Raw genomic sequence first — 14,393 nt, 5'->3', positions numbered from 1 at the left:
ATCCCGGGTATCGAGGGATTTCTCTCTATCATTCTCTCTAGGGTTACAATATAAGCATTTTTTTGTAATTTTTATAGGAAGTAATTCAAGGATTTTGATTAAAATGGGTATATGTGTTTGTAGGTGTTGCTGTAGGGTTACAAAAAGACCTAGAAACCTGGAACTACCACCAATGTATGGCTGAGATAATATGGATTCACTAAGGAATCAACAGTTTATGTTTTTTCAATGGTTTAAAACTATGTCCCAATGAACATGTTGACCAGCAGTTTTTTTTTATCTGGATTCCATTTTCCAGATGCCTGATGTGAACAGAACAATATACATGTTGTTTCACATATAAAGAAATGCAAGACAAACAGTGCCATTTCTTTCTGAAAACACATTTAATTAACAAAGAGTCAGTTTTACAGTGCACACGACACAGAATCACTACCGAAGGTTCGCAGAACCCTGATGGAAAAATATCAACAACAGTTCTTTAAAACACACTTAGACAAATGTAAATAGGAAGAAATAAATGTCTTGTTTACGTACACATACCGTGTAATAAGTTATCTCAGACTGTGGCACAACTGACCCAGCAGAAACTGTGTGTGTGTGTGTGTGTGTTGGACCCTCTGAATATGTGTTATGTATTGACCTGAATACTTAGACGACACCATATGGATTGACTGGCCAAGACACTGGAAAGACCCAAAGCCTAATCCCCTCAGACTAAGTTGATTGGTCCAGCATCACATTTGAAACTTGAGTGAATTGGACTGTCTGTTTTAAATTACAATATAATGTGGTATCAGATTGTCCTTGCATAACAGTGATCCTCAATAAAAACAAGAGTTTTAGAGTGAAAGCGGGCAGTCTCATCTGTAAACCTGAGGAAATCCTGACTTTTATATGAACTTGTGGAGGAAGTTCATTTTTAACTGTTATGAAACTGCTCGAAATCAAAGAAACACTGAAACAGATTATTGTGATACAACAGAATAGAAATTGTAGTTTAGAGAGGAACTTGTCATTCTCTGGTTTGAGTACAAGTGTGGTGGCTTTGTTCACGTGTCATGTAACAACTGTAATGTAACTGTAACACACATTTATCTGTGCAGAATAATGAGAATCATGCGATCAGATATTTCAGAAAATGTCTGTTATTGCTGCCGGTTGCTTGATGGCAAATATGTACAATGTTCTGTACAGTTAGAAGGAGACAGTGGATCTTAACCTCCAGTCTCAACCATCTCATCACCTTTGTATATACAGTGTGTAACACAATCCCTGTAGTTCAGGGATAACTGTTCTGCGTCTTCTTCCAGCGTTTGGCGGAACAAGCTTTACATAATGTCCTGGTACCAGATGGCTGTCAGTCGGTACTCGTGGTTGACTGGGCCATCTTCGCCCCTCCTCTCTCTACACAACAAACCAAGTGGACTGACAGTTAACGCACAATGTGCTGCGTCTTCACTGCGGCGGGAATAAATAAAAGTGTTCTCTAAAAATGACAGCGAGCAAAACTCTGCTGATCACAAACTCTCCAAGCTGAATGTGCAATCTTTGGACGAGGCATGCACTGCGTTGCTGTTTTACTGGGTTAAATGAAATGAAGGAAGACTCCTCTACACTGTGTATAAACCGCATAGAAAATGTGGCAGCGTCCCAGAGCTTCCTCCTGTGTTGCATTCAAACCCTGAGCAAAGTGAACGAGACCGACGGGATGAGTTTAACCTGAGTTTCCGAAGTTTTGGAAACAAAAGGGAGAGTGTTGAGTGGCAGTGCGTTCAGTAACAGCTGTTTGTAGCATCAACTATAAAAACAGTAAACATGCAATGCGACAGTTGGCGTTTCTATTCATAGATGCAAAGAAGTGAGATATGGGCGTGTGTCCTGTAGCCTAGGAGTGAAAGTCTGTGGACGTCTTTAATAAAGAAATGTAATGAGGGGACATTCTGAGAAAGATGTCTTCTCCGCGTACCGTCTTTTAAGAACCAGTCATTCATGCATACACACATGAAAAACATTGAATAATACAAAACTTGCATAAAAGTCTTTCTCTCTGTTTCAGCTCACACTCACATGCTCAGACACACACAGCAAACAAGGTTGAGGTTTTGAGGATCGTCAGACAAAGAGTTGCCCTGATAATCTCTCATTCGCAGCATGAGAGTCATGTTGCGGACGTGAAGTTCAACGGTTCAATTTTGGAAGATAACTGTATCCAAGATTCGCCGTTGTCCATTCAGTCATTCATTCATTCCACTCCCGCTCAGCCAATTTCCCCCAGCACCTGTCACTCACTCGGTCTGGCCTCATTGGCGCTGAGTTGGCCTGAGACTCTCAGACCCACACAGCTGTGTTGTAGTCAAACAAGGGCTGCATTTTGTCCAGACCAGTCTCTGGCTGTCTCCTGTCTAAATAAATCCCTGCAAATGGCTGCTGGCAAAAGTGGGGGAAGTGATGTTGGTGGTTCCTCTCTGCTTCTGCTTGAAGTGGACAGGGCCTGTCTTTGCCCTGCTGTCCGTTTGCCCAGAACGGCAGGTAGAAGCTGCCTTTGCAATTCTTAGGAACCACTTTTTTGGGTCTTTTGAAGAGGTCGCTCTCTGGCTGCTCGGGAGCCACCCAGCCCGGCCTCTCCTTGAGCAGCTTGTCCCTGTCCGGCCGAACGCTGCGCAGGAACTTCTTGAAGATGTTCGTGGTGAGCGAGAACTTCCTGCAGATCTCCTGCGAGCGGCTGAGGCGGAGAGGATGAGCTGGGGTGTCCGGTCTGTCTGCTTCATCATCTGCTGTCCTCTCCTCTCTCCTCTTCCTCCTCTCCTCTTCTTCCACCTCCTCCCTCTCCACCTCGGGCAGGTCCAACCAGTTACCCACAAGGTCGGCGAAGACGTTGTCGCCTAACACTAGCGGTTGACGGTTGCGACTACGGCTCATGAGCGAGGAGGTCCAGTCGCTGGGATCATCTTTGCTGTCCTGGGAGTAGTCACTGTCTAGCGAAGGGCCCTCCCTGGAGAGGCTGTACAGGATGCAAGGCAGATCCACCGCCGGAGCATGAGCCTGAGCCTGAGCATGAGCCTGTGGTTGAGGGTAGGGCTCTGGTGGGGGGTTTCCCACCATTGGTCCGTAGAAGTCCACTTGGGGGGCCATGTATCCTGACCAACGTTTGGGTATTGACTCAAGGTCATTTCTTGCTGTTATTGAGTTGCTCTCACCCTCACTCTGCAGACTGGATGCCGAGGAAGACAAGGTTCCCATGCTGCTTCTGCTCGGGCCAGCCCTGCTGAAGGTGTTTCTGCTCTCCAGAGACATCCTTGGACTTGACATTGGAATTGAGCTGGGCTCTACTGGCAGGCTCTGGCTGAAGCAGGACCCGTTAACCGTTTCTGAAGCTGGAGTTGCTGCAGCTGATGCGTTGGGAGCAGCTGATGGAGCTGGATGTGGCATCCCTCTGTTGATAGCCCGACCTGAGATGTCGAGGTTGTCGAGAGCTGTCTGAACCTGGAGGAGCTTGAGTTCCTGGAGGGCTCCCATCATGGAATTCATCTGAGCGTGGAGGCCATCTCCGGCTTCTTTCATGGACAGCTGCGGGGAGACAGAGAGAACAATGATGAGATGAGGGATAGAAATGAGCAAATGTGTACTTGAGCTTAACGATGAAGGAGCTTGTAGAGCTCATCAGTTAAATCATTTGACTCCTGCAGCAGCCATCTCCTCCATCAAAGATTCATCCCCACTCTTATCCATCGTTTATCTTGGCAGACGCACAGATTCTAATTACGCACCATCAACTGACACTATCAGAAGCAATTAAAAATGTGTTAATCAGTAGAAATCACAGTAGATTACATTAATACTTTTTGTCTGTCGTTCTGTCTCATGTTTTTCATGCTGCACCTTGTTTAATTATGGGTCATGTGACCTAGTTTTGGATGACAGGCCAGGGTCCCATATGGCCAGCGCATGAGACAGGATCCAACCCGTGGCAGCTGTAAAACAGACGATCGGGTCGCTTCCTCTCTCCCCACTCTTTCTCTTTCATGTGTTTTTTTCTATCCTTCCACTTGAATTCACTTGATATTTGCTTTCTCCTCTGAGCTTTTTGTCGTCACTCGTACTTCCCTCCGTGCAGCAGTGATCACACACTCTTTTATCTTCCTCCTCCTCCGCCTCCTCTCTTTCCGCTCTCATCTGTTTAAGAGCCAGCGTCATGTGACCTGACTAACCGTCTCCTCCTGAAGGCAGACAGAAAGCCCAGAGGCAACACATCCTGACCTGCAACTCGCAGGCCTGAGTCACTGCACGCCGTGACCCAGACTTTGACTCTGAGCTCTTGATCCAGCAGGTTTATCCTCTATCATTCAAGAACTTGCACATTTGTTAAGGTAGCAAATTAATAAAGAATAAACCTGACACGAGGCGTATCTCCTTTTTTTCCCTTTTCATAAGCAACTGGAGAAAGACGAGCGAAGAACAGTGTCAGGTTGTGAGAGAAACTTGTAAAGCTCATCTAGAGCAGATTACAATGAATTTTCCATATAAATCCAGCTGTCAGAACATTCATACCACAGCAACTGTCAACTATACACAAATAATATATATATAAATATATTAATGCAAATAAAAGCTGCAACTGTGAGGAGAAAAAACGATTTGAATAAAGTTCCTGGGGAAAAAAAAAAATGACCGCCAAGAAATATGAAATTGCTCTAAATAAAACCACCACACCTTACCTTCTATGAAGCAGTGGTATAGATGTCCCTGTGTGTCTCTCTGTTGTTGTTAGTGTGCACCTCTAAGGGCCTGTCACCATCTCTCACCTTTCAAACAGAGCAGTCTGCCTGCCCCTATATGTATCCCTCTCCAATCGGGGGACACCGCTGGGTGTGACAGCCAATCAGCGTTGCCCGTCTAGACCATAATCCCCAAATGGCGGCAGGAAGGTGGAAGGGGAGGGGGGGCGCAGTTTACTCAGGCGGAACAGGACAGAACAATGAGAGGGGAGATAGTGAGAGGGCTGGTGAGAGTCAGCCGGATGAGCAGGGACGGAGGGAGGGAGGGAGGAAAGGGAGGAGGCGGGGAGGGGGGGATCCCTCGCCATATGTTTAGATGTCGGAGAGAAAACTGTTGATGGATTCAATTATGGATGACACCATAAGAACACATGAGGGGTGAGAGAGATAGGTGTAACACCAGGCTGTGATACTTAATCTTGGGGGAGCAGTGATTGTGTTTTGCCCCCCGGGTGGGAAAAGTAGCTCAGTCTGACAACTGGCAGGACAGCATCGCAAACAAAGAGTCCCATAAGCACCGTGAGACAAGGTAGGGTTGTTAGAGAACAAGTGCTTTCTGGGAAAATAGACAAATGTTATAGAAAGGTAAATCCTTTAGCTACATAAAAAAAGGGCAAATGTCTAAAATTTTCAAAGAAATTAAATATCATTTTCCAACCTGTTACTGTTGTTCAATGCACAGACTCTTTTGGTTAAATGTTGAATCTTCTGAACCATGAGCATCATTTCCTAGTTTTAGTTTGGGTCTAAAAAAATTTAGATAATAAGTTTTCTAATACTATTTTTCTATATCTAAGAGATTTAATCTTTATTGATTTATATTTATATCTTAGAAGGCTATATGATCTATTTAATAACAATTGTTCACATCCCATTGTGATGTCTAAAAACTGCTTTTTTGAACGTGAGTAAAGTGAGTAAAGCACATACCTGTTTACCTTCACTAAGTTTAGGCCCCAGTCCCTTCATGAAATTACATTTAGATTCACTAGATCTGGATTTTCATTTGGATCTGTCCCAAATTGAACAAACCCATAACTATCAGTCCTATAAACCTTTTATATATTTGGGTAAAAAATCTGCAGCCCAATCCAGATCTGCATGAAAAATAAATGTATTTCTTTCCAAAACCATACAACAGCCTTCCATCAAACCAACAGACTAAATAATTGGGTTGAAAACACAACCTTGTCGGCGGAGGTGAATGATAAGAAACAGAAAAGCAGAAAACATTAAACCAAAGAGTCTGGTGTTGGAGAACGTTTGACTTTCTGCTTTGATAAATCGCTTAATTCATCATTTAAAGGGTTCACGGCTAATCTTCTTTTTTTCACTCGCAGGCTATTTAACTTGGCCTGTGCAGAACCGTGACACTTTTCCAATACGCTGCACCATCAACAGTAAACCTCAGGGTTAAAACACTTGGCTCATCAGTACCATAAAGCTGAGTAGGTGCGAGGGGGGGCGTCAATAGCCTCTGAGATTAGATAATAAACCTATCAGTGCACATGCTCGGAACAAAAGAGCTTCCCGGTGGCTCTCCAAATTAGCCGGAGAAGGTACGTGTAATTAGCCCAATCAGGTTGTCTCTTGTCGCGGTGCCTTCCAAATATGGCTGACTTCATTAGCTGTAATTGTCTGCGCCCTGGGAGAGGCCGGGGAAAAAGGGCATAATTATGGTTTTCTTTGCTGCACATCACAGGTCAACAAGTCTGAAGCCGGGGAAGACGAGTGTTATCGACACGTCCTCACACACAGAGACGCGAGGCTCCTGTGAAAGTTTGCTCCGGGATCATCTGAGGGATTTACCGCACCCTGAGCCGCTGCTGAAATCTGCACCATTTAAGAATTAAATTTGTTTTTGTAATAATATCCCCCCAAACAGACCCTATTCATGCAGCCTGAGCCCGCACCTGTTTGCAAATGCTAACCCAAAAAACACCCTGATTTAACGCAAGCGCCTCCCCCGGGTTATTTAAAACACACTGAGTTGTTTACTAGCATTTCTATTCTAAGACAACGTTAATAATTCATATTGCCTCCTGGGGGACCAGAGGAACAGTAGTTAACCAAATCCCATTATTGCTCCTTTACCCTGCCGTCTGACTCCAGGCGCTGCCATTTCAGGGCTGAACTTTGTGGCCCAGATACGTCAACCTTTTCAACCCGCGCTCTGCCTCACGCTCACTGTGTTCAAACTGAAACCACGCAGCGGTTTGCAGCTCAGACACAGATTCTGTTCATCCTGAGACGTCTCATTTAACGTGTGAATCAGCCGAGAGCCTCATTAGGACAAAGACGTTGAAGTGACACGAGCACCGAGAGGTCTTAACCAGAAGGAAAAGAGGAAAAATGTCTGTCTGATCAAATTAAATAAGAGAACTGGGATGACACTGGTGCTGCGGGGGGAAGGCTGCATCATTAACCCAGTCTTGTGAAGTTAAACTAAATCTTTTCCTTTTGAACCAAAGCTTTCAAGTTTTATGGCCATTTAATCCATCAAGCGTGTCTTTCTATAAAAAGATGATTTTAACAAAGCGTGCAAAATGAAAATCTGTTGAATGAATGAAAGAGAGACAAACTGGGACTGTCCCAGTGTCCCCCCCCCTCCCTTTTGCTTTTTTCTTCTTCTTCATGGTTGCGGTGACGCCAGCCAACCAGACATAATTGCCAATTAAAGAATGAATGCTTCAAAATTGAAGCACAATGGCCGACGGTCTCGACCTGATGCTGAATGGAGGGTTATTAAAAAGTTGTGGACATTTTAATTAAAAGGAAAAAAACGAGTTGATTGTTGATTCTTTATTTTATATCCTCGTGTCAAGATCCATCTTGTGTAAAGATGCATCCACGGCCCTGTTCAATATGCATGCGAGTGAATTAAATACATCAGAGTATAAATAAATCAATGCCTCTCCTCTGCTGTCTGGTTGGATCCAGCTCTCTGCGTTGATATCACCTCCCTCGCATTCACTAGGAAAAATAAAGTCACTGCGCAAACACGCTGCTCTCACACGTCCACACACATGTCCAGACTCGCCTCGCTTCAGTGAAGTCAGTGTGTGTGTGTGTGTTTGTGTGTGTGTGCATGTTGTGCTCGCTCATGCACATTGACTGGCTTATTAGGTGGAAAATAAGAAAATCTAAAACAAGCCGCTGCTCTATTCCGGTGATGAAATGCAGGTTGTTCACTGTTGTTGTTTGCCCGTTGCTATAGGCGGAGGAAACACTGAGGCCAAGGTTATCAGGCCCGAAAGGTCTTCCTGTTTAGAGGGAGCTGGCCAGCAGCAGCAGCAGCTACGTGAACTCCACCCTCCCACCACCCTTCCACCACCCCCACCCCTAATTAAAAGTGAATGGTGGGCTGTGTGGGTCAAGGACAGGAACAGGGGTCTCTGTCCGGGGGATACAGAGAGGGTGTCTGTGACTTCAGTGCTGGACACGCCACCGACCGCTGTGCACAGCCACGGGGTCGTGATCAACAGGCCAATAAAGCTGTGCAGCAGTCACTGAGAGAAATGAATTACTGTGCACGAGGCGGTGAAATGCCTCTCTGATGAAAGAGCTCATCTGGTGACGCTGTCGTCCTCAGGGTCACGTTCAAGAGCTGAACAAGTGGGAATAATGGTCAACAAAAGAAAGTGATCGATAACCATAGACATTAGAGCATAGACAGAATTTACACTTATTGTTCAATAGGCTGCGTCCACTGACTCTGACTGTCATACATGTCGAACTGTACAGTATAATGGACCCTCTCAGAGGACTGGATCTAAAGACACCTCACTGAATCCAGCCATTCTACACTTGTTGGCAAGGCTGTGGTTGGATGATCCTATGAGGGTCAGGTACAGATCAACTTTCTGTTAATTTAGAAAAGCAAAACTATTTGTAACGCTACACAAACTCCAGCCGAACCTCCACTCCACCTGTCTTTCACTTTAAGTTGAGCTGAATCTTGAGAAGCATACATATCCAATATGGATACACTTGGAAAATATGGTGAACTGTCCCTTTAAAACCATATCTCAGAGATAAAGGGATATGTTTGTGTCAGTGACCTGCTGCCAGGCTAAAGACTCCCTGATGACCTTTCGAGAGATGGGAGGTGGTTTAATAGCTTGTTTCCTGCTAAAGCTCATCTACGCCATCACGTACACGAGGCTGCTGTGGGAGACGCGGGATGATTAGGATCCATATCGTCATCTTTGGCAGACGATATTGTGAGACAGTCTGGGCCTCGCTCTGTGTTCTGCTGTAAATCTTCTCTGGAAGCTCTAATTGTCAGATTGATACTTGATAACGCAGCAGTTGACGTCAGCACCTTGTGTGTGGGCAAAGTGTTCGGCCAGTTCTACAGTTGTAGCGTCTTGTGTGATGTTCCTTTTGCAGATACTGTAAAATCACAATGTGTGTGATTGCTGTGCAGCACAAGTTAATATATCGGGGCTGAATGTGTCTGTGACAGCTATAAAGTATTGTGTTGGCAAACTCACGCTATGTGAAAATTTATTATGGGGCTGCTCAGCTTGGAATCCAGAGTGTTTTGTAGTTCAGGCTTTATTTAAGTACACAATCCTCAATATTTTCATAAAACTAGATTGAATAAAATGAGAGGTTGTTTGAAATCTACTCAGCAGTGTATTTGCTTTCAGCTCGTTGTTCTGTTTTTCAGCCTTTTTCAGTTTTTTTCTGTATTATTTTTGTGTTTCCAGTCACTACAGGCACCGAACAAGACACTGTTATCAACCAGAGTGGGTGGAGACCAAAGTGGAGTTAAATGGAGAGTGAGAATGATCTTTCATATGCAGGTGGTCAGAAAAACAACTCCAACCTAAAGTTACTGTGATTACTGAGTAAAACAGAATCTGTATAACACGCTCATGACACTAGTTTGGAAATATTCTGTTTACAGCTTGTTCCACAGACTGAAAGTGAATAAACACTCACTTAACTTTTCCAATATTGGATGTAAAACATTTCCAGATTCTTTCACCCACAGACAACACAAGCCTTGAAACAAAAGGTAATTTGAAGAACCCTAGGAAGCCACAATATTGACCTAAACCCCAGTGAGAGCAGCACCCATGATAAATGAATCTGCTATTTTACCTCCAGTGAAGGCATTAGAGGAGAGGACTCACCAGCAGGGGCCCCATGTGTGGTCACAGCCACGGACTAAATCACTCTGTTGTGTTTAGAAACAATACATCCCAAAATAAATCTGCTCTTTGTGTCGTCTTGGGCAGTGATTTCATTTTCCATTGTGAGAACCGCGCTATAACAGCTTATGTGCACGTTGCCACAATGAACAAGAAGCTTTGCAAGAGGTCTGTGGCTCCGTCACCCACGCTGAAGCCCCACAGCTGCCACGGAGAGTCGGGCCAATTTTAGCCGAGGGGAAGGAAGGGCAGGTTAGAGAACAGGAGACGTGAGGGACGCATGAAAACAAATGAGCCTCAAGTCGAACCACCGCTTTGTGTTGTGTACACTTTTCTGATCTCGTGCCATAAATGCACCAAAGAACATTCAACGTTGACTCACTGACTCTCACTTCTCTGCGTGTTTTCTCAGATATGCTGACCTCAGGTTTGTCGTCTTGGGTGTTGAATTCCACGATGACAGACGAACCGGCCTCAGGTGTGAAAGGGATAAAAGAGGCCGATGCTTGTAAAATCAGTTTCGTCCGTGACGATATGAAAAGCTCTGATTTATGCTTCAGTGTCTGGAATGACGCTGCTGAGCAGGTGTGAAACCTGCATTTAGCGAAGGTGAGTCAGTGTTTGTACCTCCATCACGAAGCCGGCAGGAAAGACTTTGTCTGTACGTCTGTACGAATAATGAGTCACACATGAGCTAAGAGGTATTTCACTGTGGCCATTATACAAACAAACCTCAGGATTTCTGTGGTAAAGGAACGAAGGTGGAGGCTAACAGCCTGTTGACAAACTGTCTTCAGTTAAAGGAAGATGAAAAACGATGCAGAATTCCTGACCCTGAAAACGAATGGGTCAGGTTCGAGTTTTAGTGTCACTGCTGCGTCGGATGTGGTCAGCAGAAACGAGAAATAGCCCGGAGATCTTGTCAGGTCAAGGGTCAAATGTTCAAGCGTGACCTAACACTGCACCACACACACACACACTAGACCCCCCACCCCCAACTCACACAAATATCTCTCCAACCGCTCAGACCCCCTACACACTATTCACACTTTCATAAAGCACTGCTATTCTTTTGGAGCTGATGGTGCATTTGGTTTTTAGCAACGTCTAGTGTGAGTTTACAGATGTAATTTACTTTGTGCAGGGTTTGAATGCCACACTCACATCTTAATAATACTATGAACACTATGTGAACTCAGGTACACTTTCATTTCTCAAACACAACACAAGATTTGACCCTTTGGTTTCAGTAAAAATCCCCCTAAAGAAAGTTATCGTAAAAAGTGACGTTGGTCTGATTTGACCCTCACCACTGATCGGTTCAGGCAGTAATAAGAATCCGTCCTGATAGAAAAATGTAAAATAGAAACATAGCGTCAGGCTGAATAAAAAAGAAGTCAAATGAAGTGGCAGCTCGGGCAGTTAGTCGTGCTGCTTGAGAAATGGACTCGAACATCAAGTCCGTGTAAATCTCCGTCACAGTGGCAGCGTGGTAACGTAGTGCAGTCGAGTCAAGCTGCACTCCAGCTGCATCATGGTGCACGACAAGGTTAGTTTGATCAAAATGAATGGAGACTTGATATTGATTGTGGCGCATCACACAACTAAAGAGATTAGTCATTGATTTCCATAAAGTAAAAAAACTGAATGTGAAATAATGCTCAAAAATACGAAAACACATGAATTGCAATCTGATTTCCTGTGTTTTAAGTTTTTTGTGATAATTCTAAATAGTCAAGAATGTACAAAACAACAGCTCAGGTCCTTTAAAAACTACACTTTAGTCTTTGAATCGTAGTTTCAAGTGATACTGAAGAGCCCCTCGTCTCATCCTCGCAGCTGCAAGTCGGTTATTAGATGTTTGTGATGTCTGTGTTGCAGATGGAGCCGGTTTACCGCTCTCCAGTGAACACCGGATGAGACTCAGTGCAAAGAAAAGTGACAACCTTGGCTTGGACACCCTTCGTTTTCTGAGCGACAGATTGCATCCCACATGGTCCCGGGCAGGGGGAGACGGCCTCGGCTGTTTCAAACCATGGCATCTGCTCGCTGCTCCTCCTGATTGATCCCCGGCGTGGCACCACACTCTTTTCTATTATGTTACCAAACTGTGAATTGGCAGCTACGACGCAACACGTCTGCCTGGCACCGTCGTCCGCTCCCCTGAAATCGTCACGAGAGCCACTTCACAGACGTGTGGCTAATTTGGAGCCGTGAATCAAGAGGTCACAGAGAGCAGATTATGTAGCAAAACACACGCCGCCATGTGATGATGCTTTTTCTGTGGCTGTGGATAGAAAGAGGGAGGAAAAAGGAATCTGTGGCCGCTTTGAAGATGGTTCCAAATGAAATCTGTGCCAGTCAAAGGCTCCTTTGAAAAAATGGGTCTATACAACGTGTCCCTGCCAAATGATTTGGGTGCGCGGGTGCAGCAGCAGCAGCCTCCAGATTTAGTTTGTACATTTCAAAGAAGGGGATTGGGATGAGGAGTGGGAATCTAAAATTGCCACCATCAAACCAATGTGTTTATCACGGGGGGGGGGGGGGGGGGGGGGGAACGAGATGTGAGCACATTAGACGAGGGAGACTGACAAATTCATTTGGGGCAGAATAATGTGATGGAACTCTTGAGTGGCTGTTTCCCTCTCCCCCTCCGGTGGCAGCCAAGAGCTCACATCTACTGCAACACATGATTTATAGCAACTACAACAAACCCCAACAAATATGTGGATCTACTTTAGGAAGCTGTACAACCAGACTCAAACAGCACAGTTTAGCAGAGGAAGAGCTCATTAAGCTTAACACATCTGCCCCAGATGTGTGGAGGAGGAGGAGGAGGAGGAGGGGGAGGAGGGGGAGACTGAATGTACACATGTCTCTGGTCCAAAGCTGGAGATTAATGCGATTAAAACATCCACATGTAAACCCCCCAGCTGAAAGTAACAACTGTGTTAGTACAGTCAGGAACATGGAAGAATCGAATGAAAAGGAAAATGTGAAGAAATCGTCTCATCTGAGAAGGAAATGTATATTTAATGATTGAATGCATGTGTGTGTCCGTGCGCCCTGACGCGTGCCAATTTACCCTGAAACATCTGCAGCTCATTTAACAACAGACGTTAATAAAGTGGTTCATCATATTGTTGATATATTCATAAAAGTGGATTCAATAGACACATACCACTTCTTGCTTCAGTCGCCTCAGACACGCGTCCATGTTTTTGCTCTCTGGCTTGGAGAGCTGCTGCTGCTGCTGTTCCATCTTCCTGATTTCTGCCCTGGTTGAAAACACGAGGATTTCAGATGAAACGCGTCGCCAGGCTCAGCTCGAGCATGACCGGTGTGTGGAAGCCTCCTCCCGGGCAGAGACAAAAACCTGAAGAAACCACGAGACGCAACTGGAGATGCGCAAATCCTGCTGAGGAATGTGCGCTCGGCTCGTAAAGACGCAAAAGGCTGGAATAAATAAAAACAAGCCCCTGATGAGGAAAACGAGTTTACTCCCTAAAAAATGATAACGCGCTCCTTGTTGTGGCTGCGTCCACAGACACAGTCCGGGTGTTTGTGTGTGTGTGTCAGTGGCTTCTGTCAGTCTGCCTGTGTGTGTGGGTTCCTCTGCTATTTTCTCATTCAAGACGAGCGCTTACGTTGCCCATATCCAATTTCCTCCAATGAGGAGAGCCTCTCGGGACAGACCACACTAGATCCCATTCGAACCAGGACGAAATCGTGGATGCATCATTTTGTCTGGAAGGAGCAGATTTGTGCAAACGCAGCTTTTAAAGATTTCCCCAGAATGTATCAAGAGAAAGTCTGACACAGCTGGAATCTAAAACTCCAACATCAAACAGTTTGAGCTTTTTTAAAAAAGAGCTGAAAGAATTAAAGTGAAATGATTTGTTCTGTAAGTCACACAGAAGAAGAGTAGCTTCAACACGAGGGAGGAAGTCTATGGAGGATGTTTCTAAATGAAGACAGATGCGTCCCGAGCGGAGCCATGGGGACAGTTTCCTTCACTGCTGAGGCCACAGAGGAAACACCTGAGCCACAGGCGTCTGTTGTGGGACCCGGATATAAAACGTGATTTGCTACGGAAGGAAGCGTTGCATATACAAGATGGAAGATGTTTACTTCTCCCTCAGCCAGAAAACAGATTTGAGATTTCTGAGACGTTTGTGTGTGAAGTTTACAAACACATAATATGAAGACGTCAGGGAAACTGAAGGAGGCTTTGTTGTTCAGAAATGATCCTGATAAAATGCTCACATTAAAGAAAATGTGATGCTTTGTAGTGTTTTCCTTGCAGTGTGTTATTTGTAGTGTGTCCCTTTATGACATGGAACCATACAACAGCCAAACTTGAGCTAGGTATTGAATTTAAAGACAAAGCATCACAATGTCTCCATATCACATCAAATACGTGTTTCAAACAAGTGCTTCCTGATTTAAGGGC

The 14,393-nt window shown here is 44.9% G+C and overlaps 1 protein-coding gene across 1 annotated transcript; it reads right to left on the bottom strand.

Annotated features, from left to right (window-relative positions):
* Positions 1-362: 362 nt before the first annotated feature.
* On the bottom strand, positions 363-13,780 carry inka2 (inka box actin regulator 2). The gene is made up of 2 exons (XM_053411727.1): positions 13,122-13,780; positions 363-3,570 (listed from the first exon to the last, which is right to left on the bottom strand). The coding sequence occupies exons 1-2, from the start codon at positions 13,200-13,202 to the stop codon at positions 2,332-2,334; spliced, it is 1,320 nt and encodes a 439-aa protein (XP_053267702.1). The 5' UTR covers positions 13,203-13,780; the 3' UTR covers positions 363-2,331.
* Positions 13,781-14,393: the final 613 nt, after the last annotated feature.

This window comes from Pleuronectes platessa, chromosome 2, assembly GCF_947347685.1.
Source record: "Pleuronectes platessa chromosome 2, fPlePla1.1, whole genome shotgun sequence".
Classification (NCBI taxonomy): domain Eukaryota; kingdom Metazoa; phylum Chordata; class Actinopteri; order Pleuronectiformes; family Pleuronectidae; genus Pleuronectes; species Pleuronectes platessa.
This window is presented reverse-complemented; position numbering and strand designations above follow the sequence as displayed.